The sequence below is a fragment of the Sciurus vulgaris genome (genome assembly GCF_902686455.1).
Source record: "Sciurus vulgaris genome assembly, chromosome: 6".
Lineage (NCBI taxonomy): Eukaryota > Metazoa > Chordata > Mammalia > Rodentia > Sciuridae > Sciurus > Sciurus vulgaris.
The window spans coordinates 70,338,591-70,363,724 of record NC_136466.1 but is presented as its reverse complement, the minus strand read 5'-3'; the positions used below and the strand labels follow the sequence as shown (position 1 = coordinate 70,363,724).

Here is a 25,134-nt window from a genome sequence, read left to right as displayed (position 1 = left end):
TTCGGAGCTCCGAATATCTGCAGTACGGAGATCATTCGTAATCCCGAGTCTCCTGACTGGTGAGCAAGCTGAGGGGAACAAGAGGGATGGGGAGCAGCGCTGCGGAGAGGGGACAGACTGACAGGCGGCCAGTGCTTCTTCCCTTCCTACTGTCTTTGTTCTGCCGGGCGCTCTCTGAGCAGATCCGCTACAGGATTCCCGAGGAAATGCCCATGGGCTCGGTCGTGGGGAATCTCGCCAAGGACCTGGGGTTCCGTGTTCTGGAGTTACCGACTCGAAAACTGCGTATCAGTTCGGAGAAGTCTTACTTCAGTGTGAGCTCAGAGACCGGGGAGTTGCTTGTGAGCGGCAGGCTAGACAGGGAGCAGATATGTGGGAAGCAGCCAGCTTGTGCTCTGGATTTTGAGGCTGTTGCTGAAAATCCATTGAACTTTTACCACGTGAGTGTGGAGATCGAGGACATCAATGACCACGCGCCAAAATTTGCACACGATATCTTTGATCTGCAAATAAGTGAGTCTGCTCAGCCAGGCACACGATTTATATTAGAAGTAGCAGAAGATGCGGATATTGCATTAAATTCTCTACAGAATTATAAACTCTCTTTAAGTCCTAGTTTCTCCCTGATAAATAAGGAGAAACAAGATGGTAGTAAATACCCGGAAATGATATTGGAGAAAAACTTAGACCGGGAACAAGAGAGTTACTACCGTTTAGTCTTGACTGCCTTGGACGGTGGAAATCCACCTCTAAGTGGCACTACTGAATTACGGATTCAGGTCACAGATGCCAATGATAATCCCCCTGTATTCAACCAAGAAGTGTACAGAGTCAGCCTTCGGGAAAACATGCCACCAGGCACCGCTGTGCTGCAGGTGTCAGCCACCGACCAGGATGAGGGAATCAACTCAGAAATTACTTATTCCTTCTACAGAACCGGACAAGTTTTTAGTATGAATTCAAAGAGTGGAGAAATTAGGACTCAAAAGGCACTGGATTTTGAAGACACTAAGGAATATTCTCTCTTAGTAGAAGGGCGGGATGGTGGAGGACTGGTCTCACAATGTACAGTTGAAATTAAAATTCAAGATGAAAATGACAATAGCCCAGAAGTTATATTTCATTCTCTACTTGAAATGATTTTGGAAAATGCAGAGCCTGGAACACTAATTGCTTTGATCAAAATCCATGATCAAGATTCTGGGGAAAATGGGGAGGTTAACTGTCGATTAGAAGGTGAAGTCCCATTTAAAATCATCTCCTCATCCAAAAATTCGTATAAATTGGTAACGACCAGGAACTTGGACCGAGAGCTGACCCCAGAGTACAATGTCACCATCACTGCCACTGACAGGGGCAAACCGCCCCTTTCCTCCAGCATAAAGGTAACCTTAAACATAGGTGATGTAAACGACAATGCTCCAGTTTTCCACCAGGACTCCTATGTAGTCTATATAGCCGAAAACAACCCTCCTGGAGCCTCCATCGCTCAAGTTAGCGCCTCCGACCCAGACTTGGGGTCCAACGGACAAATCTCCTACTCCATCGTGGCAAGCGACATCGAGCCTCGAGCGCTGTCGTCCTACGTGTCTGTGAGCGAACAGAGCGGCGTGGTGTTCGCGCAGCGAGCCTTCGACCACGAGCAGCTACGTTCCTTTGAGCTGACTCTGCAGGCTCGTGACCACGGCTCGCCCGCGCTCACCTCCAACGTGAGCCTGCGCGTGTTGGTAGGCGACCGCAACGACAATGCCCCGCGGGTGCTGTACCCCGCGCTGGCGCCCGACGGCTCAGCGCTCTTCGACACTGTACCGCGAGCCGCGGAGCCCGGCTACCTGGTCACCAAGGTGGTGGCGGTGGACGCTGACTCAGGACACAATGCCTGGTTGTCCTACCATGTGCTGCAAGCCAGCGATCCCGGGCTCTTCAGCCTGGGGCTGCGCACAGGCGAGGTGCGCACGGCTCGCTCCTTGGGCGATAGGGACGCGGCCCGCCAGCGCCTGCTGGTCGCTGTGCGTGATGGTGGCCAACCGCCTCTCTCGGCCACCGCCACGCTGCACCTGGTCTTTGCGGACAGCCTGCAGGAGGCACTGCCTGACCTCAGTGACCGCCCTGTGCCCTCTGACCCCCAGGCGGAGCTGCAGTTCTACCTGGTGGTGGCCTTGGCCTTGATCTCAGTGCTCTTCCTACTGGCAGTGATTCTGGCAATTGCCTTGCGACTGAGACACTCCTCCAGCAACAGGGCCTGGGACTGCTTTCAACCTGGTCTTTGCGCCAAGTCTGGACCTGTGGTTCAGCCCAACTACAGCGAGGGAACTCTGCCTTATTCCTATAATCTCTGCGTTGCACATACGGGAAAGACAGAGTTTAATTTCCTACAATGCAGTGATCCTCTGAGTTCAGGACAAGACATACTCTGCAGTGAGTCACCGGGAACCTTGTTTCCACTTTGTAATTCCAGTGAGTCATCTTGCCATCCCGAGTCTCTAGTACCGGTGAGTTCCATTTAAGTGTTTAAAACTTTTCATCATTCACCCAATTGTCTATATTAACATGGAGATAATGTATATTTTCAGATCTATTGATAACTTCCATTTTTCATGGGAACAATGAAGAATTGAATTATGGATGGTTGAATTAAAAGTGGTTATGAAATATAATATAGATTCCAGGGAATATTAAGAAGTTGCAGATTTACAAAGTTTGAGAGTGAGCTCTTAGTGATTCGGCAAAAGGATTGGACACAGTTTCTCTCTTGTATCAAAGCTAATGATATTTACACACTGATTGCCTCATTTTTAGCATATATTTAAATATTATATAAGTATAAAATTTACAGTAGAAAATCATTTAATTCATTCTTTAAAGAAAATACACAGGTAGTGGTATCTTCCTTTACCAAGTTTACTGACAGATTCCTTTCCTTTCTATTGTTTCTCATGTCTAGTTCCTTATAGTTACCTAATATATTTATGTTCTTTGACTTCACATTAAATGCATGAAAAATATTACATGTGTTTGTGTGTATCAAAGACAATCACTAAAATCATCAGCTTCAAATAATCAAATTTTGCCCCTACAAATCAAATTTTGTTAGGTGCAAAATCCTAAAGAAAAAATGTTTCTCAGTGTTTACTTGCCTAGCATGCATGAGGCCCTGGATTTGATTCCCAGTACCACAAAAAGAGAAAGAAAAAAAGCATAATGTCTTGTTGGAGGAGGGAAATGGAAACTTGCTTTATCCTGTACCTTCATTTGAATCTTCCAAATGCCTTATCTGTACATGTATCATGTATTCATGTAGAAAGCTAAACTCTTTTTGAAATAGCATAAATTTGAACAATCACAAACATGTGGATCTTTAAAACCACAATCCTGTTAAACTTTAGCAATATTAGGTAAGAAAATCTAAAACTATTGCCTAGTGAAAATTATTTTTATGCTGTACATGGTTTTTGATGCCTACAATCCCAGGTATTCAGAAAGCTGAGCCATAGAATCACAAGTTCAAGGTCAGCCTTAACAATTTATCACTATCTTGTTGAAAATAATAAAAAGGGTAAATAAATGATTTGATGTGGAAAAAAAGAACTGGGTATGTAGCTCAGTGGTAAAGCACCTCTGGGTTCAGTCCTCAGTACCACATTTTTAAAAAATGTTTTCAAGACACAAGATTAAGAAGCAGCTTTTCTCCAGGAATTTTACCAGCAACATAAATTAACCTTGTAAAATAATTTCAGCATGAATAATCTGTTATATTCATTCAATATAATGATGGTGCTATACACCTATAATGATGGTGCTATACATCTGTAAATAGATGATACAAGTATCAAAATTAAGAAAAATATGAATACGTGAACATATTTCCAAAAAGGATTACACATCATGATCACTTCTGAAAACTAACAGGCATATAAAAATAAATTAAGAACCCTAAAAAATAAACTGAAACAATTTACACATCTAGAGAATGGAGAATTCTACCAAAAACAAAGTAGGTCAAGTTGATATTAAGCAAATATATATGTATATATTATGATTTAATACTTAATCAAATTTCATTCCATTTACAACTCAGATAATACAAATGTTAATTGCTTTTCAAATGTGAATGCCAGAAACAATTAGAAAAGTCCAAAATCATAATGAGAAAAAAGAGTATTCCTTGAGTCACCATCTATGATCAAATATTGCAAACCTTGCGGTGCACAGCAACACGTGCCTGCAGTCCCAGCTATTCGGGAAGCTGAGGCAGCAGAATCGCATGAGCACAAAAGGAGTTCAAGACCAACCTGAGTAACGTGACGAGAACAGGTCTCAAAAATAAAGGGATTTTTAAAGTTGAATATCTCGGTGTAGTAACGAGTTAGGACTCTGAGCGCCGCTGTTCACCAACTTTGGAGACTCCGCTCCTTTTAGATCTTCTCACAAAGCCCCTCATATTCCCACAAACTGGCTCCCGAGCTGCAACCGCTTAATTTCAAATTAAGAGCTCAGCCTCTTAATTTGGGGCACTCCGTCTTTCTCCTGAGGAAAAAGATCACTAGACTGTGGAGGAGAAAAAGAAGATCTAATGCGTCAGCGTTCAAGGTAAGCAGAATTCAGTAGCAGGGCAACAATGGCAGCTCCAACCAAACGCCAGCACTGCAAAAGACTGATCCTGCTGTGCGCGCTCCTGGGGACGCTGTGGGAGGCCAGGGCCAGTCAGATCCGCTACTCAGTGCCAGAAGAAAGAGAAAAAGGCTATAACGTGGGGAACATCTCCAGGGACCTGGGACTGGAACCCCGGGAGCTGGCAGAACGCGGAGTCCGAATTGTCTCCAGAGGTAGGACGCAGCTTTTCTCTCTGAATCCACAAAGCGGCAGCTTAGTCACCGCCGGCAGGGTAGACCGGGAGGAGCTCTGCGCCCAGAGCGCGCGGTGTCTGGTAAACTTTAAAGTCTTGGTTGAAGACAGAGTGAAACTTTACGGAATAGAAATAGAAGTAAGTGATATCAACGACAATGCGCCAAAATTTGAGGCTGAAAATCTGGAAGTAAAAATTAATGAACTTGCTGCTCCCGGAGCTCGTTATCCACTCCCAGAAGCCATTGACCCGGATGTGGGCGTGAACTCCCTACAGAGCTACAAGCTCAGCTCCAATCACCACTTCTCCCTGGATGTGCAAACTCGGGATGATGGAACCTTAAACCCAGAGCTGGTGCTGGAGCACGCCCTGGATCGAGAGGAAGAGGCTGTTCACCACCTGGTCCTCACCGCCTTAGATGGTGGAGACCCACGTCGCTCTAGCACAGTGCACATCCAGGTGACAGTGTTGGATACAAACGACAATGCCCCAGTGTTTGCTCAACCGATTTACCGAGCGAAAGCCCTTGAGAACGTGCCACCAGGCACTCTGTTGCTTACAGTAAGAGCTAGTGACCCGGATGAGGGAGCCAACGGAAAAGTGGCATATAAATTCCGGAAAATTAATGAAAAACAATCTCCTATTTTCCAGCTTAATGAAAATACTGGGGAAATATCAGTAGCCAAAAGTCTGGATTATGAAGAATGCTCCTTTTACGAGATGGAAATACAGGCTGAAGATGGTGGGGGATTGAAAGGGCGGACAAAAGTGTTAATTATGGTGGAAGATGTAAATGACAATAGACCCGAAGTGACCATTACATCTCTATTTAGTCCAGTGAGGGAAGATGCTCCTCAGGGAACAGTAATCGTTCTTTTCAATGCACATGACCAAGATTCAGGGAAGAATGGTCAGGTTTTCTGTTCCATTCCAGAGAATCTGCCTTTTAAATTAGAAAATTCAGTAGAAGATTATTACAGATTGTTGACAGCCCAAATTCTTGATAGAGAAAAGGTCTCTGAGTATAACATTACAGTGACAACCACAGACAGAGGAATACCACCCCTATCTACGGAAATTCACATCACCCTGTATGTGACTGACATCAATGACAATCCACCTGCCTTCTCTCAAGCCTCCTATTCCATCTACCTTCCAGAAAACAACCTCAGAGGCACCTCCATCTTTGGGGTAAATGCCCATGACCCTGATAATAATGAAAATGCTAGGGTTACGTACTCCTTGGTGGAGGATACCATCCAGGGAGCTCCTCTCTCTTCTTATGTATCCATTAACTCTGAAACTGGCGTGTTGTATGCGCTGCGATCCTTCGACTACGAGCAGTTTCGCAATCTTCAAATGCAGGTGAGGGCAAGTGACAATGGGAACCCGCCACTCAGCAGTAATGTGTCACTGAACCTTTTTGTACTGGACCAGAATGACAACACCCCTGAGATCCTATATCCCACCCTCCCCACTGATGGCTCCACTGGTGTGGAGTTGGCACCCCGCTCAGCAGAGCCTGGATACCTGGTGACCAAGGTGGTGGCAGTAGACAGAGATGCAGGACAGAATGCTTGGCTGTCTTACCACCTGCTCAAAGCTAGTGAGGCAGGGCTCTTCTCTGTGGGGCTACACACAGGTGAGGTGCGTACAGCAAGGGTTCTTCTGGATAGAGATGCTCTAAAGCAGAGCCTTGTGGTGGCTGTGCGGGACCATGGCCAGCCACCTCTCTCAGCCACTGTGACATTCACTGTGGCTGTGGCTGAGAGTATCCCCAACATCCTGGCTGACCTGGGCAGCATCAAAACCCCTGCAGATCCCAGAGATTCTGACCTCACACTCTACCTGGTAGTGGCAGTGGCTGCTGTCTCCTGTGTCTTCCTCACCTTTGTCCTTGTTCTGCTGGGGCTCAAGTTTCGGCGGTGGCATTCCTTGCATCTGCTGCAGGCTGAAAATGGTGGGCTGACTGGTCTACCCACCTCGCACTTCATGGACATGGAGGGGGTGCAGGCTTTCCTGCAGACTTGTTCCCAGGAGTTTTCTCTCACAGCTGACTCGAGAAAGAGCCACATTGTCTTTCCCCAACCCAACTATGCAGACATGCTCATCAGCCAGGACAGCAGTGAGAAAAAGGAGCCTTTATGCCATTCACTTGATTCCAAGTTTCCTGTAGAAGACACTCCTTTGGTTCCTGTGAGTTGGATTTTTTTTTTCTTTACTATCTATAACTACTTTCTCATTAAATGTTCTTATTTGAGGAAGCACACATTGATATTAATGTTTTTCACCTTTTATGTTTTCACTGAGCATGGTTTTGCACCAACATATAAAGGGGGCATTTATTGTTGCATCACTGATGTAACTTTAACTTTTTCATAATAATTAACCTAGTGTCAAAGAAAAGGAGCAGCTCTTATTATCCTCCATGGGTGTTGGCTATTGAGGTGATGTTGCTTGAATGGTTTCAGTGGTTCACTACTAACTCCCAAGCTGGATTTCTCTTCCTGAAATTTATTAATTATTCTATCTCCAGTGCTCCCATTGTGAAAATCTTACCTCTAAAACCATTTCTACTGTGATACTGTGTTCTCAGGGTAAATTAATAAGAAAGCAAATGCCTTTTTCTTAAACAGCTGAAATTCCAAGTTCACTGCTTCCACTCTTTTGTTTCTATGATAGGAAAACACCCAACTGAGTTGATGCTTTTTAGATCATAAGTGCTTAGTCAATATATTTAAAGATCTTTTCTGAGGAAGAGCCAAACTTCAGTTATTCATTTCCAAACCCTAGCAAAGCATTTTTTTTATTCCTTTAATGGGAAAAGTTGTGTCATCCTTTATTCTATATGCTCAAGTAATTTCCTAATGCTTAGTGTCAAATTATGAAGAGTAGCTTGACACTCTTCTTTCCTATAATATGTGCTTGCTCAAGAGAAGTTTCTAAAACTGAACACTGTGAAACGACCAAATAAAAGGAATTAAAAAGTATTATTAGGCTCTTTCTTACTTCTGGCTTAATTCTCCAACCTTTGAGGCTAGAAGTGAACCTGGATAGGGGATATAAGTTAGAAAAATATTCTCAGGAAATGCTAAGAAGCTTCTAGAAATATTTTACTGAGTTTTAACTATAAGGAAAATAATGTATTATTTAGTATAATTTTAAACATAATGTCAGTTTTCAAGTAGTACATCACATTCAGGAGACTATTTGAAAATGAGCTTTGAATTTGACTGAAAATTCTATTCTAAATATGTGATCCATAGATATAAAGATAACTACTACTGTTTCTGTAGACTTAGAAAATCATTCTGACTCTAATTTTTCCAATTTCCATTGTTTTACTAATAACAAAATAAGTACTAATGTATCTGGAAATTCATAACAACATATAGACATTTTAATTATTTCAAGCATCTTTTTTCTTAAGCTGCTAAATAAAAAGTAAAACATCATTCAGGTCACATTTTTAACCATGGGGTAGGAAAATCATCCTCTTAAATTTCTGTCTGATAAGCCACAGAACAACTCTTAGCAAATTAAAATAATTCCTTGCATCTTAAATCATAATGGAATGAAATTAGAAATCAACACAACAAAACCCTACAGAAACTATATAAACCCATGGGAATTGAACAATACACTTTTTATTGGTAAGTGAGTGACAGAAGTCAAAGGAGAAATTAAATTTCTCTCTGGAGGTAGCCTTGATACCAAGTGCTCATAAATATTTTACATTGTGTGTTGCCAGTGTGATGATACAGACCTATAATCCTAGTGACTTAGGAGGCTGAGGCAAAAGGATCACAAATTCGGGACCAGCATCAGCAATTTAGTGAGACTGTGTCTCAAAATAAAAAATAAAAAGGTCTGGATTGTAGCTCAGTACTAGAGCACCCCTGGGTTCAATCCTCAATACAAAAAATAATAATAATAAAGTAAAAAATAAAGTGCATATTAGCTTGGCAAAATACAATAACAGATATTGATATACGTCATGGTAGATAGCTACTATTCTGTGCTACAAATATCTCACCTGCCTTTAAAATCAGAAGACAGGGCTGGAGATGTAGCTTAGTTGGTAGAGTGCCTGCCTCCGAGCACAAGGCCCTGGGTTCAATCCCCAGCACCGCAAAAATAAATAAATAAAATAAAGTCGGAAGACAAGGCTCACTAGATAGATGACTACTAGGCAGAGAATGGAAAATGCTGAATTCTAGTTTTCTTAAACTAGACTAGTTACTTACACTAGACTAGTTTTCTTGAACTGGACTAATTTACTTGAGGTTTATTTGCATCTATAATCTGGTAACAGCTTGAGAACATAAGCTGAAAGATACAATTCTCAAACTTAATGCGTTGTCTAGAAGCATTAATGAAATGAAGTTTGGGATTTACTTTAGAGTAATTGGGGAGTGCAGTATATATTAGACAAAGATTGGCCTCAATGTTAATCATTGTTGAAGCTGGATGATGGGTGTGTATGAAAGTCCACATATAATACATAATACTACCTGTTGTAAAAATTAAAAAGCATTAGGAATCAATTTATTTAAAACACCAAATATGTAAGTATCCAATGTAATACTGTGGTTAGACTAAAATTTGCGACTAATGTATAGCTGCGTTTTCAAAAAACAGCATGTATATATTTTGGCAATAAAGAATTCAAAAGCCAGGCTGCAGTTCCACACGGAGCCTCTGGGCGCCGCTGTCGGCCAGTGCAGAGCAAGCACCAACGCCCGGGATCCCTCAGCCTCTAGCCTGGGATTTCCTGCGCAGCCACCAACACGCACAGAAGGAAACCCTCTCACTCCTGGAGAGTACACACACAGATTCCCATCCCCGAAACTGGGCTCCGCCTGTCCTGAACTGAATACTCTTCCTGCGTGGTAGATTACTTTTTCTTCCAACTGAGAAGAGGAGGACCCAGAGAAAACCCGAGCGAGTGATGGGAGGGAGCTGCGCGCAGAGGCGACGCGCCGGCCGCGGGCAGGTACTGTTTCTCTGGCTGTTGCCTTTGTTCTATTCGGCGCTCTGCGAGCCGATCCGCTACTCGATTCCCGAGGAGCTAGCCAAGGGCTCGGTGGTGGGGAACCTCGCCAAGGATCTGGGGCTCAATATCCTGGATGTGTCGGCTCGGAAGCTGCGAGTTAGCGCAGAGAAGCTGCACTTCAACGTAGACGCGCAGACTGGGGACTTACTTGTGAAGGACCGAATAGACCGGGAGCAGATATGCAAAGAGAGGAGAAGATGTGAGTTGCAGTTGGAAGCTGTGGTGGAAAATCCTTTAAATATTTTTCATATCGTTGTGATGATTGAGGATATTAATGACAATGCCCCTCAATTCGATAAAAAGAAAATACACTTAGAAATTATTGAGTCTGTGTCCCCTGGTGCAAGGATATCCCTTGACCCTGCTACTGACCCTGATATAAACCTAAACTCAATTAAAGATTATCAGATAAGCCCTAATCCTTATTTTTCATTAATAGTTAGAGTTAATTCTGATGGTGGCAAATATCCAGAATTATCTTTGGAGAAACTCCTAGACAGGGAAGAGCAGAGATCACATCGCTTGATATTGACTGCCTTGGATGGAGGGGACCCGCCACGAAGTGCCACCGCTCAAATAGAAATCTTTGTAAAGGACATTAATGATAACCCACCCGTGTTCAGCAAAGACGAATATAGAATCAGTCTTAGTGAAAATCTGCCTCCGGGGTCCCCCGTGTTGCAAGTGACAGCCACGGATGTGGATGAGGGCATAAATGCAGAGATAAACTACTACTTCCGGAGCACTGCCCAGAGCACAAGGCGCATGTTCTCATTGGATGAGAAAACAGGTATGATTAAGAATAACCAATCATTGGATTTTGAAGATGCAGAAAGATACACCATGGAAGTGGAAGCAAAGGATGGCGGTGGCCTCTCTACCCAATGTAAAGTAATCATAGAAATCCTAGACGAAAACGACAACAGTCCGGAAATTATCATCACTTCTCTGTCTGATCAAATTTTGGAGGATTCCCCTCCAGGAATGGTTATTGCCCTTATCAAAACACGGGACCTGGATTTTGGGGGAAATGGAGAAGTAAAATGTGATATAGAAAGAGACCTTCCTTTCAAGATCTATTCTTCTTCTAACAACTATTACAAACTGGTGACTGATGCAGTCCTAGATAGAGAGAAGAACCCAGAGTACAATGTCACCATCGTCGCCACCGATGGTGGCAAGCCGCCCCTTTCTTCAAGTGTAAATATCACCCTGCACATCACTGACGTCAACGACAACGTTCCGGTTTTCCAGCAGGCCTCTTACATGGTTCACGTGGCTGAGAACAACCCACCCGGAGCCTCAATAGCTCAAGTCAGCGCCTTGGATCCAGACTTAGGGCCCAACGGCCAAGTCTCCTACTCCATCGTGGCAAGCGACATCGAGCCTCGAGCGCTGTCGTCCTACGTGTCTGTGAGCGAACAGAGCGGCGTGGTGTTCGCGCAGCGAGCCTTCGACCACGAGCAGCTACGTTCCTTTGAGCTGACTCTGCAGGCTCGTGACCACGGCTCGCCCGCGCTCACCTCCAACGTGAGCCTGCGCGTGTTGGTAGGAGACCGCAACGACAATGCCCCGCGGGTGCTGTACCCCGCGCTGGCGCCCGACGGCTCAGCGCTCTTCGACACTGTACCGCGAGCCGCGGAGCCCGGCTACCTGGTCACCAAGGTGGTGGCGGTGGACGCTGACTCGGGACACAATGCCTGGTTGTCCTACTAATGTGCTGCCAAGCCAGCGATCCCGGGCTCTTCAGCCTGGGGCTGCGCACAGGCGAGGTGCGCACGGCTCGCTCCTTGGGCGATAGGGACGCGGCCCGCCAGCGCCTGCTGGTCGCTGTGCGTGATGGTGGCCAACCGCCTCTCTCGGCCACCACCACGCTGCACCTGGTCTTTGCGGACAGCCTGCAGGAGGCACTGCCTGACCTCAGTGACCGCCCTGTGCCCTCTGACCCCCAGGCGGAGCTGCAGTTCTACCTGGTGGTGGCCTTGGCCTTGATCTCAGTGCTCTTCCTACTGGCTGTGATTGTGGCCATCGCCTTGCGCCTGCGATCTTCTTTCAGCCGGTCTGCATGGAGTTGTTTTCAGCAAGGTCTCTGTTCCAAATCTGAACCTAGAGTTCCCTTCAACTACAATGAAGGGACTTTGCCTTATTCCTACAATCTGTGTGTTGCACATATGGGAAAGGCAGAGTTTAATATCCTAAAAAGTACTGCACCCTTGCATTCCACTCAAGATGTAGTTGACAGTAATTCCTCTGGGACCTTATTTCCACTTCACGTTGAGGATAATTTGACTTCATATTCTGAGACCCTAACAGCGGTGAGTTTCACTTTTGTGTCTTTAATATCCTAATGTTTTCATATTTCAGTCATACTACTTCATTTTCACATCTAGGATCATATTTGAAAAATCTATAACTCGGTACCATCTTGTCTTCTCTGTTTACCTTTTGACGATTATATCTTTCAAGATTTATTTCATTTTTAAGTTATTCTATCATTTGGTGAAAAAAAAAAGTCACCAAACTGGAGATAATCTCATCAAACTCTAATTAGCAAGCAGAAGCAGTACTCTTGGTTTCTAACCAAATAAATAACCTATCTATTCAAATTTGCTACTATTTAAAAGTGAATTTTTCCATATTTGTTGTTTCAATGCTTGAAAATATTCAGGTATGCATTAAATTTCAAAACAGGTGCTGCTTTCCAGGAAACGTTTATTGCAAATAATCTTGTAGGTGACTTTTGGTGTCTCACTTCATTTATTTAAGTAATTTTTTCCAACTGTAGGCATCTAAGTGACAATACCCAGCATATCTCTGAATTCTCTGAAGTATATGCAAAGTTATAGATGTATTCATTTTTCTTGGGAGAAGATTCAAAGCTTTGTTCATATTTCCAAGATTTCTGTGGTCCCCAAAACTTAATACTAACTATTGTAGAGGGTTTTTTCTCTCTTACTTCTGGTCCTGCTGGATTTCTTCCATAATTATGGTCTTCAACCTGTCTTGGAGCTCAAATTGTACTCCTTCTCAATCTCTTCGTTGCATTGCAAGATAAAGAAATTTCCAAGGAAGAGCTGAACATAGTGAGGAATCCTTGTAATCCTAGCCACTCAGGAGGCTGAGGCAGGAGGATCATAAATATGAGGTTGGCCTGGGCAACTTGCAAGAGCTTTATTAAAATTAAAAATAAGAAAAAAGGACTAGGGATGTAGCTCACTGGTGAAGATCCTTCAGTTCAATCCCCAGTACTGAAAAAGAATGAGAAGGAGAAGAAAAAGAAAACATAGAAAGAAATTTCTAAGAAAGCAAATGAAATGCTATTACCTTTTGGTCTCAGTTTCTGTCTCTGAATTTAAGAACTTTGCTGGGATGGGAGTGGGGAGATAAAATCTATTCTGTAGAGTTCCACACTTGAGGATGCAGTAACATAAATAACATAAATACCTTTGAACAACTTGTTTTCTGTATGAAAGAAGTGAGTCTCTAAGTCCTTCACATTTGAGGAAAGAACTGCTGCTGGGTTTGGGGGCATGCACAATTGATAATGTGTGAATCACTTTCTTTGGGATTTCATATGAACTGTCTGAGAGAAGAGATTATTTATACTGACATCAATGCCCTGATGATAAGGCATGGTCATTTAAGGTAAATATTTATTTGTTAAAAAAATCTACATCAACGTGTAGATGTTGTTAAAAAAATCTACATCAATGTGCCTGCACATCTACGTGTGCATGCAGTGGCACACGCCTGTGATCCCAGTGGCTCAGGAGGCTGAGGCAGAAGGATAAGAGTTCAAAGCCAGCCTCAACAAAAGTGAGGTGCTAAGCAACTCAGTGAGACCTGGTCTCTAAATAAAATACAAAATAGGGCTGGGGATGTGGTTCAATCCCTAGTACCCCCCCACAAAAAAAAAAAAAATCCTACATCAGAGCTGAGCATGTTGACTTGCACCTGTAACTCCAATGACTTGGGAGGCTTAGGTAAAAGGATTTCAAGTTTGGAGAGCCTGGGCAACTTACAACTTAGTAAGACCCTGTCTCAAAATAAAATAAAGAGGACTGTTGGTGTGACTAAGTGGTTGAGACTCTCTGAGTTAAATTCCCAGTATCACACACACACACACACACACACACACACACACACACACACACACAAAGGAGAAAAAAAAGAAAAGGAAGAAAGAGAAAAAAGAAAAGAATTTTTGGCGACCTCTCATGCAGTCTTAAGCTAAACGAATTAAAATTTTAAAACTTCCAAAGTCAATTATCTCACAAGAAGTATAATGCAGTCTTTATATGAAATGTGTACTAAACATAATTGAACCATTTAAGTCACAATTTCAAGTAAAATTGTAAGATTTTTGTGAATGTAACTAGATTTTCATAAGACATAAGAAAGCATTATTTAACGGTTTGAAGTGGGTACATGCCTTACATTTTAAAGTGGGATAATGTGTTGCAATTATATATTTAGCCAAACATCGTGTAATATGCTATGGTATTTTCATTCTAATTTATCTCACCCCCCAGTAAGAAACCTACAAATAGAGATTGATTAAAGATATAAGCAGAGTTTAAGTAGAGAGCACTTGCCTCGTACGTGTGTCCTGCGTTCGAGTCCATGAACGGGGAAGAGGGAACAATAGAAACCAGAGAATCAACCAATATATCCAACAGAGAGAGAGTAGCGGTCGCTAGCATGCACAGTAATGGGTGCAGTAACTTATTAGGACTCTGAGCGCCGCTGTTCACCTACTTGGAGAGAAACGCAGCAAGCGCTCAGTCGGTATTCTCAGGTCCAGCTGCACAAAGCCTCACAGTTCCTTCAAACTGGCTCCTGGGCTGCAACGAGAAACTCACTCCGGAATTTAAGGTACGCAAGCTACAGAGACTCCCCCAAGTCACAGAAAGAACAAGGAACCAGTTGAAACATACAGTGTTGGGGGAGGACTTCAGGAGAATTCCGTAACCAGACAACAATGGCCGCTCAGAGGAATCTCTCCGACTGCACCAAGCTGGTCCTCCTCTGCCTTTACCTGCAGATGCCCTGGGAGTCCGGAGCTCGGCAGATCCGCTATTCGGTTCCTGAGGAGTTAGAGAAAGGCTCTTTCGTGGGTAATATCTCCAAGGACCTGGGACTGGAGCCCCGGGAGCTGGCGGAGCGCGGAGTCCGCATTGTCTCCAGAGGTAGGACGCAGCTTTTCTCTCTGAACCCGCGAAGCGGCAGCTTGGTCACCGCAGGCAGGATAGACCGGGAGGAGCTCTGCGCCCAGAGCGCGCGGTGTCTGGTGAATTTTAACATCCTTTTGGAAGATAGGGTGAAACTTTTCGGGATAGAAATAGAAGTAACTGATATCAATGATAATGCCCCAAAGTTCCAAGCAGAAAATCTAGACGTAAAGATTAATGAAAACGTTGCTCCAGGAATGCGTTTTCCTCTCCCGGAAGCTATTGATCCGGATGTGGGCGTGAACTCCCTACAGAGCTACCAGCTCAGCCCCAATAGGCACTTCTCACTAGGAGTTCAGAATCGTGCCAATGGCGTCAAGTACCCGGAGCTGGTGCTAGAGCACGCCCTAGATAGAGAAGAAGAGGCCGTTCACCATTTGGTTCTCACCGCTTCTGACGGAGGTAACCCTCTCAGATCAGGCACTGTTCTCGTTACTGTGACTGTCTTCGACACAAACGACAACGCGCCTGTATTCACTTTGCCTGAGTATCGCCTAAATGTTCCAGAGAACTTGCCTGTAGGCACTCAGTTGCTAACGGTCACCGCCACCGACAAGGATGAAGGAGCCAATGGAGAAGTGACCTATTCCTTCCGAAAATTACCTGACACACAATTGTCGAAATTCCAACTAAACAAAAATACTGGGGAAATTAAAATATCCGAAATTCTAGATTATGAAGAAATAAGCTTCTATGAACTAGAAATACAAGCAGAAGATGGAGGAGCATACCTTGCAACTGCAAAAGTGTTGATCACAGTAGAAGATATAAATGACAACAGTCCAGAGGTGACCATCACATCTCTGTTTAGTCCAGTGACTGAAGATTCACCTCTGGGAACTGTCATAGCCCTTTTAAATGTGCATGATTTAGACTCTGGACAGAATGGAGAGGTGACCTGTTCCATCTCAAGTAATTTACCATTTAAGTTAGAAAAGTCCATTGACAGTTATTACAGACTGGTGACACACAGAGCCCTTGACAGGGAACAGGTATCCTTTTACAACATCACAGTAACAGCCACAGATGGTGGGAGTCCACCTCTGTCAACTGAAACTCACTTTACCCTGCAAGTGGCAGATATCAATGACAACCCACCAACCTTCTCTCACATTTCCTACTTTACCTATATCCCAGAGAACAACCCCAGGGGTGCCTCCATCTTTTCAGTGACAGCCCTTGATCCAGACAGCAAAGAGAATGCCCAGGTCATTTACTCCCTGGCTGAAGACACCATCCAAGGGGCACCCCTATCCTCCTATGTATCTATCAACTCAGACACTGGCATCCTGTATGCACTCCGATCCTTTGACTATGAGCAATTTCGTGAGCTGAAGATGCAAGTGACTGCAAGTGACAGCGGGAACCCACCACTCAGCAGCAATGTGTCTCTTAGCCTGTTTGTGCTGGATGTGAATGACAACACTCCTGAGATCCTGTACCCTGCCCTCCCCACTGATGGCTCCACTGGGGTAGAGCTGGCACCCCGCTCTGCAGAGCCTGGATACCTGGTGACTAAGGTGGTGGCAGTGGACAGAGACTCAGGACAGAATGCTTGGCTGTCTTACCGCCTGCTGAAGGCCAGCGAGCCAGGGCTTTTCTCTGTGGGGTTACACACGGGCGAGGTGCGCACTGCAAGGAGCCTACTGGACAGAGATGCTCTCAAGCAGAGCCTTGTGGTGGCTGTGCAGGACCATGGCCAGCCACCTCTCTCATCCACCATCACTCTCACTGTGGCTATAGCTGACAGCATTCCGGATGTTCTGGCTGACTTAGGCAGCCTGGAACCCCAACATGACTCTGATACTTCAGGCCTTACTCTCTACCTGGTGGTGGCCTTAGCTGCTGTCTCCTGTGTCTTCCTCACCTTCGTCATTCTGCTGCTGGCACTCAGACTTCGGCGTTGGCACAAGTCTCACCTACTTCAGGCATCAGGCGGAGGGTTAGCAAGTGTGCCTGCCTCTCACTTTGTGGGTGTGGACGGGGTGCGTGCCTTCCTGCAGACCTATTCCCACGAGGTCTCCCTCACTGCGGACTCACGGAAGAGCCACATTATCTTCCCCCAGCCCAACTATGCGGACACGCTTATCAGCCAGGAGAGCTGTGAGAAAAAGGATCCTTTGTCTTTGTTAGATGATTCAAAGTTTCCTATAGAAGATACTCCTTTGGTTCCAGTGAGTTCTATTTTTACTTTTTCTTTCCTTTAAACAATTATAATTGGTTGTACCTTTAGGTTTGCAGCACAGTGATGGAAAATTTAAATCCTTATTTTTAATTACTTTTCTCTCAGATTCAGTGACACTGGTCTCTTGCTAAAACATTAAAAGTAGAATTTGATGAATAAGACTCATCAGTGAAGACCTGTTGTCATAAGTTTGTTATGATTAGCTTTTCAGAACCTTATATTTTATAGTTTTGTTGAGTATAAAACTGAAAATTCCTAAGACAGACTTTCATACACAGTGATTTTCAATTTGTGTGTTTTCCTCAGTGGCCACATGCTGAAACCCTAGCTCTTTAGACAACCCACACTCTTGATTTGAATGCAGGTCTGGTAAGAATAGGTAAATGTTAGAAACAAATGCATTACCCTAACTAGAAACACGGACCAAACCCAAGGTTACTCAGCATTGTTTTTCCCAAGGAGAAGGATGATAGGCCTTTGCAGGTATGTTTTCCAAACTATTCCTGGAAGTAACAGTTGCAATTGAATACATTTCTTTAAGATTTGAAGTTTTCTTAACATTCAATTAAAATTCATATGTGCTTAGGTTTTTCCAACTATAATCAGACCTATTAATACTTGGCATCTTTTTGCATATGATTCTCTAATTTCGTGCTGCTATGTGGGAGACATACCTTTTAATTTTACTCTCCTTGCTCAAGAGGGATTCCAAAGAGTCTATAGAAGGTTAAATAGAGGAGATTTGTGGTTCTGCTCTCTTTATTTTTTAAATCAAACCCACCAATCATTAAGGGTAAAAAGAAATATGGATTGGGAGACATAAATTTGTACACATTCCCAAGAACAGGATTAAAGACTGTGTGGCAAGGGTATTTCAGTGACTTGTTAATGCAGAGGAAGTAAAACATACCTGAAACTCTGAAACTGAAATTCAGAGTCAAAATAAAAGTGAAGAAAGAAATGTCAATTCTTGAGACCAGAATATAAGCAAAGAAGTATACAAAATTCTTCCAAATAAATGATCAGTGGAGAAATTAATTAGCACATTTAGGTCAGTGAAAACAGTGATGTGAACTGGGTGTGGTAGTACATGCTTCTAATCCCAGTGACTCGGGAACTGAGGGATAAAGATCACAAGTTCAAGACCAGCCTCAACAATTTAGTTAGACCCTCAGCAATTTAGACCCTATCTCAAAAATAAATAAGTAGGACTAGGGATGTAGCTCAGGGTACAGCACTCCTGGTTTCAATCTCCAGTACAAAAAAATAAAAATAAAAACAAAGATATTGATGTATTTTGTTTGTTCTCTTAGTTACTAATACTTTGATAACTTGGTGTTATAAAATCAGAGTATTCTAAAGTGTCTCAAAATATTTTTGAGACCCATGAATTTTTTGTCATTCAACATTTGATTAATTATAGGTCTGTGGAAGGTGAGCATACTCTCTAGGGTAAATAGTCATTAACTGTGAAATCATTGAAACTATTAAGTTTCTGTCCATGGGAGTCAAATTATTATGCATCCATCTCAGTAATTCTATCATTTTTTTAAAAAATACAGTTTGAAAAATACTCTTTTGGCATTGTAGTTATTATTAGCAAAAGTTTTAAATATAATTATTTTGAAAGCAAAATACAGAATATCCTAGATGATAGCCATGGTTACATTCTAATATCTAAATGTGGAAGGGTTATTAGTTTCTGCTGAATGAAGGCTAGAATTAAAGACAAAAACCTTTTGCTTATCTCCAGTATTTCCCATTTGTCGATAATTATTCTTAAAAGGAGTAACAGTAATTGTCTCTGAAAGGAGGAATTCAGTGACAATGGACCATGGGATAGGAGACCTGTAGACCTTCACTCTATAGTCTTTTAAAACTCAATATAAACTTTTAATATATAAAGAGACATATGATGACGTAAAAATGTTTCGTGATGAAAACAGAATAACCAAGGTATGAGATTCAAATATTTTGGTTATGAACTTATACTGTGGAAAATCGAAGATTCCCTAGTTGAAAAGCCAGGCTGCAGTTCCACACGGAGCCTCTGGGCGCCGCTGTCGGCCAGTGCAGAGCAAGCACCAACGCCCGGGATCCCTCAGCCTCTAGCCTGGGATTTCCTGCGCAGCCACCAACACGCACAGAAGGAAACCCTCTCACTCCTGGAGAGTACACACACAGATTCCCATCCCCGAAACTGGGCTCCGCCTGTCCTGGACTAAATACTCTTCCTGCGTGGTAAATTACTTTTTCTCCCAACTGAGAAGAGGAGGACCCAGTGAAAACCCGAGCGAGTGATGGGAGGGAGCTGCGCGCAGAGGCGACGCGCCGGCCGCGGGCAGGTACTGTTTCTCTGGCTGTTGCCTTTGTTCTATTCGGCGCTCTGCGAGCCGATCCGCTACTCGATTCCCGAGGAGCTGGCCAAGGGTTCGGTGGTGGGGAACCTCGCCAAGGATCTGGGGCTCAATATCTTTGATGTGTCGGCTCGGAAGCTGCGAGTTAGCGCAGAGAAGCTGCACTTCAACGTAGACGCGCAGACTGGGGACTTACTTGTGAAGGACCGAATAGACCGGGAGCAGATATGCAAAGAGAGGAGAAGATGTGAGTTGCAGTTGGAAGCTGTGGTGGAAAATCCTTTAAATATTTTTCATATCGTTGTGATGATTGAGGATATTAATGACAATGCTCCTCAATTCCCAAAAGATGAAATAATCTTAGAAATAAGTGAATCCGTCAACCCGGGAATAGGAACAATTCTTGAATCTGCAAAAGATCCCGATATTGGTCTGAATTCACTGAGCAAATACCAACTAGGTCCGAATGAATATTTCTCATTAGTGGTGAAAGATAATCCTGATGGCGACAAATATCCAGAATTATTATTGCAGAAGCCCCTGGACCGAGAAACACAGAGCACTCACCACCTGGTCCTGACAGCCTTAGACAGTGGACACCCACCCCGAAGCGGTTCCATTAAGATTGGAATTATAGTAGTGGATGCCAATGATAACCCTCCAGTGTTTAGTCAGGACGTATACAGGGTCAGCCTCCGGGAAGACGTGCCTCCAGGCACCTCAGTCCTAAGGGTGATGGCCACTGATCAGGATGAGGGCATCAATGCAGAGTTCACCTACTCTTTCCTTGGAGTGGCTGACAAAGCCCAACGTGTGTTCTATCTGGATCCAAATACAGGAAACATTATAACTCACCAGTCCTTGGATTTTGAAGAAGTAGAAAGATACACAATGAAAGTAGAAGTAAAGGACCGTGGATCTCTCTCTACACAGTGTAAAATAATCATAGAGGTTCTAGATGAAAATGACAACAGCCCAGAAATAATAATCACTTCTTTCTCTGATCAGATTTTGGAGGACTCCCCTTATGGAATGGTTGTGGCCCTCTTTAAAACACGGGACCGAGATTCGGGGGAAAATGCAGAGGTCACATGTAGTTTAAGTAGAGACGGTCCATTTAAGATTCATTCTTCTTCCAGTAATTACTACAAGTTAGTAACAGATGGGGCCCTGGACCGGGAGCAGACCCCAGCATACAACCTTACTATCACAGCCACTGACAGAGGCAAGCCACCCCTCTCCTCCAGCACAACCGTCACCCTGCACATCATTGATGTGAATGACAACGCGCCCATTTTCCAACAGTCCGCCTACCTGGTCCACATACCAGAAAACAACCAGCCCGGTGCCTCCATAACCCAGATCCGAGCATGGGATCCAGATCTGGGACCCAATGGCCAAGTCTCCTACTCTATTGTTGCCAGCGATCTGGAACCCAAAGCACTGTTTTCCTATGTGTCGGTGAATGCGCAGAGCGGGGTGGTGTTTGCGCAGCGCGCCTTTGACCATGAGCAGCTGAGAGACTTCGAGCTGACGCTACAGGCTCGCGACCAGGGCTTGCCGGTTCTCAGCGCCAACGTGAGTCTGCGCGTGTTGGTGGATGACCGCAATGACAACGCTCCACGAGTGTTGTACCCCACTCTGGGTCCCGACGGCTCAGCGCTCTTCGACACAGTGCCACGAGCCGCACAACCCGGTTACTTGATCACCAAAGTGGTGGCGGTGGATGCTGACGCAGGTCACAACGCCTGGCTCTCTTACCACTTACTGCAGGCGACGGATCCCGGGCTCTTCAACCTGGGCCTGCGCACGGGCGAGGTACGCACAGTGCGTCCCTTGAACGACAGAGATGCATCCCGCCACCGCCTGCTAGTCACTGTGCGTGATGGTGGACAGCCACCCCTCTCAGCGACAGCCACGCTGCTCCTAATCTTCGCCGATAGCCTACAGGAGGTTCTGCCGGATATCGCAGATCGTCCTGTTCCCTCTGATCCTCAGGCAGAGCTTCAGTTTTACCTGGTTGTGGCTTTGGCCTTGATCTCGGTGCTTTTCCTTCTCGCAGTGATTCTGGCTATTACTTTGCGCTTGAGACAGTACTCCAACCCTGTAGCCAGAAGCTGCTTTGGGTCAGTTTTTTGCCCAAAATCTGGACCCGTGCTGCCCCCCAATTACAGTGATGGAACGTTACCCTATGCCTATAATATGCCTGTGCCCAGGGATCAAACTAATACAGAATTTAATTTTCTTACTTCTGTTGATCATTGTCCTTCGGTACAAGACATTCTCAACAAAGACAGCTCTTCAGTGCTATTGGCTAGCATTTTACCTCCTAGTGCTGAAGCAGAGAAGAACACATTTGACCAGGTATTTAAAATGATGTTTTTATATTTCAATATGCCATTGTAGCCCACATAGCACTATTTCAAGATTTTAGATAATATTTTGGTGAAGTTCCTAAGATAAATCTAGGTCAAACCTTTGGGTATCACAGGTAAGACAAAAGTTTTCAATGCTTCAAAATCCTCCTACCATACAAAGGTATTTTAGAATAAAATTTTTGAGGTTTGGGGGTATAGCTCCCTATGTTCCATTCCCAACACCCCCCCCCCACACTCACACAAACATGAAATCTCAGGGAAAATATTCATGAAAATGCCTTTTAGTTAAGGATATGAAATAGTTATATTTTATCTTGGTATTTTAAATTTCAACCCTAATATTTAAATTTTATCAAAAGTTTTATTATTCTCATTTAAAAATTGGTAAGATGGGCTGGGGAAATAGCTCAGCTGGTAGAGTGCTTGCCTTGCAAGCACAAGGCCCTGAGTTCAATCCCCAGTACCGCTAAATAAATAAATAAAAATTGGTAAGAATTAGTCACTCATCTTACCTGATAATTTTATCGGGACCATGCTATCTCCATACCCACAAATGCCTGTTCCCTTCAGTCAGTGAAATCAATTAGAACCAAGTTTTCAGTCCCAGTAGTAGTTGAAATTTTTAAAAAATTAAACAAGTCCTTTTAATAATCATTAATTTCATAAGTGCTCTTGGTAAACATTTAGTATCTCATTACATAACTGTTGTTCGCGATTTTAAGCTTTACAAATACGTGTGATTCACAGAGGTAAGTGTTAATTTCTTCCGGAACCAACCCATCAGTTTTTCTTAGTGCTTGCAATAATAAGATTGGGCTCTAGGCGCCGCTGTTCACCAATCAGGGAATGGGAGGCTGCGAGCTATTGAGCCCCTTCCCCGACCTCTACTACACAAAGCAGAATAAGATGGATACTCACAGATCCTGATGCTGGAAACTTAAAAGCACTTTCCTTCGCTTTCTAATATATTTTGGATGCGGACGGCCTGAAACCTCGTGGACAGACACGTAAACTGATTCAGAACAAACACGCTCTACACACTACGGATTATCGGCTCGGTCCCGGCCATGGCGAATCCGCCACAGCGCCTGGACCGCAGCGCGCCGCTGCTGCTCTGTATTTTCCTGGGGATGCTGCCCGAGTCTGGAGCCGGGCAGATCCGATACTCCGTGCTAGAAGAGGTGGACAAAGGCTTCTTCGTGGGAAACATCTCCAAGGACTTGGGGTTGGAGCCCCGGGAGCTGACCGACCGCGGAGTCCGCATTGTCTCCAGGGGAAAAACGCAGCTTTTCGCTTTAACTCCGCGAGGTGGCAGCTTGATCACCGCGGGTAGGATAGACCGGGAGGAGCTCTGTGAGACGGTTTCCTCCTGCTTTTTAAATATAGAGATTCTTGTGGAGGATACCTTGAAGATTTATGGAGTGGAGGTAGAAATAATGGATGTCAATGATAACGCTCCCAGTTTCCGGGAAGAGGAAATAGAGATAAAAGTCAATGAGCACGCAACTCCTGGACTGAGATTTCCTCTACCTAACGCTAGGGATCCAGATGTGGGAGTGAACTCTCTCCAGAGCTACCAGCTCAGCCCTAATAGTTACTTTTCCTTGCAAGTGAGAGGCGGAACTGATGGGGCCAAGAATCCAGAGCTAGTACTGGAGGGGGGCCTGGACCGGGAGAAAGAGGCGGCTCACCTTCTCCTCCTCACAGCCCTAGATGGAGGAGATCCCATCCGCAAGGGCTCTGTTCCCATTCGTGTGGTGGTCCTCGATGTAAATGATCACATCCCAAAGTTTACACAATCTGTGTATCAAGTGAGTGTTCCTGAAAACCTCAGCTCTGGGACTCGAGTGCTCAAGGTAAATGCAACGGATCCAGATGAGGGTATCAACGGGGAAGTGATGTATTCATTCCAGAATACAGAGAGCAAAGCTTCTGAAATATTCCAGTTGAATTCTCAAACTGGTGAAATTCTAGTACAAGGACATCTGGATTTTGAAAAATATAGATTCTATGAGTTGGAAATTCAAGGCCAAGATGGTGGAGGTCTTTTTACCACTGCTAAGATGTTGGTTACAGTTTTGGATGTGAATGATAATGCCCCAGAAATAACTGTCACCTCTTCTATTGATTCAGTGCTGGAAAATTCTCCTCCAGGTACAGTAATTGCTCTTCTAAATATGCAAGATCAAGATTCTGGAGAAAATGGTCAAGTCTCCTGTTTCATTCCTAACAATCTTCCTTTTAAACTAGAAAAGACTTATGGAAATTATTACAAGTTAATAACAAACATGGAGCTGGACAGAGAGCAGGTCCAGAGCTATAACATAACACTGACAGCCAAAGACCAAGGAAGTCCACCCTTGTCTACAGAAATTCACCTCCTACTGAATGTGGGAGACAAAAATGATAACGCTCCAGTCTTCACTCACTCTTCGTACTCGACCTATGTCTCTGAAAACAATCCCAGAGGATCCTCCATTTTCTCAGTGACTGCTCTTGACCCAGATAGCAAAGAGAATGCCCAGGTCACTTACTCTCTCACAGAGGACATGATCCAGGGGGCACCTCAGTCCTCCTATGTGTCTATCAACTCTGATACTGGGGTGCTGTATGCATTGCGCTCTTTTGACTATGAGCAGTTCCAAAACCTACAACTGAGAGTGACTGCCTGTGACAGCGGGAACCCACCACTCAGCAGCAATGTGTCAGTGAGTCTGTTCATACTGGACCAGAATGACAACATCCCTGAGATCTTATATCCCATTCTCCCCACTGATGGTTCCACTGGGGTGGAGTTAGCACCCCGCTCTGCAGAGCCAGGTTATCTGGTGACCAAAGTGGTGGCAGTGGACAGAGACTCAGGACAGAATGCCTGGCTGTCCTACCGCCTGCTCAAAACCAGTGAGCCAGGTCTCTTCACCGTGGGAATGCACACGGGTGAGGTGCGTACTGCCAGGACCCTACTGGACAAAGATGCACTCAAGCAGAGCCTTGTGGTTGCCGTCCAGGATCATGGTCAGCCTCCCCTCTCAGTCACCATCACGCTCACAGTGGCAGTGGCTGACAGCATCCCAGAAGTCC

General features: G+C 44.3%; 5 protein-coding genes across 5 annotated transcripts; all 5 read left to right on the top strand.

The window, feature by feature from the left end:
• Window positions 1-86: 86 nt before the first annotated feature.
• LOC306664307 (protocadherin gamma-B5) lies at window positions 87-2,507 on the top strand (the record flags this gene model as incomplete). The annotated part of the gene is made up of 1 exon (XM_079145141.1): window positions 87-2,507. The coding sequence occupies one exon, from the start codon at window positions 87-89 to the stop codon at window positions 2,505-2,507; it is 2,421 nt and encodes an 806-aa protein (XP_079001267.1).
• A 2,111-nt stretch (window positions 2,508-4,618) lies between these two features.
• Window positions 4,619-9,742, top strand: LOC306664306 (protocadherin gamma-A9-like; the record flags this gene model as incomplete). Its single annotated transcript, XM_079145140.1, has 2 exons — window positions 4,619-7,042; window positions 9,488-9,742. 2 exons carry the CDS (start codon window positions 4,619-4,621, stop codon window positions 9,740-9,742), a joined length of 2,679 nt encoding a protein of 892 aa, XP_079001266.1.
• On the top strand, window positions 9,020-11,722 carry LOC306663814 (protocadherin gamma-B6). Its single transcript, XM_079144389.1, has one exon. It carries the CDS (start codon window positions 9,798-9,800, stop codon window positions 11,616-11,618), a length of 1,821 nt encoding a protein of 606 aa, XP_079000515.1. The 5' UTR covers window positions 9,020-9,797; the 3' UTR covers window positions 11,619-11,722.
• A 1,916-nt stretch (window positions 11,723-13,638) lies between these two features.
• On the top strand, window positions 13,639-19,623 carry LOC306663800 (protocadherin gamma-A10). The gene has a single exon (XM_079144376.1). It carries the CDS (start codon window positions 14,884-14,886, stop codon window positions 17,338-17,340), a length of 2,457 nt encoding a protein of 818 aa, XP_079000502.1. The 5' UTR covers window positions 13,639-14,883; the 3' UTR covers window positions 17,341-19,623.
• LOC306664305 (protocadherin gamma-B7-like) lies at window positions 19,619-22,081 on the top strand (the record flags this gene model as incomplete). Its single annotated transcript, XM_079145139.1, has 1 exon — window positions 19,619-22,081. The coding sequence occupies one exon, from the start codon at window positions 19,619-19,621 to the stop codon at window positions 22,079-22,081; it is 2,463 nt and encodes an 820-aa protein (XP_079001265.1).
• Between the last annotated feature and the right edge of the window lie 3,053 nt (window positions 22,082-25,134).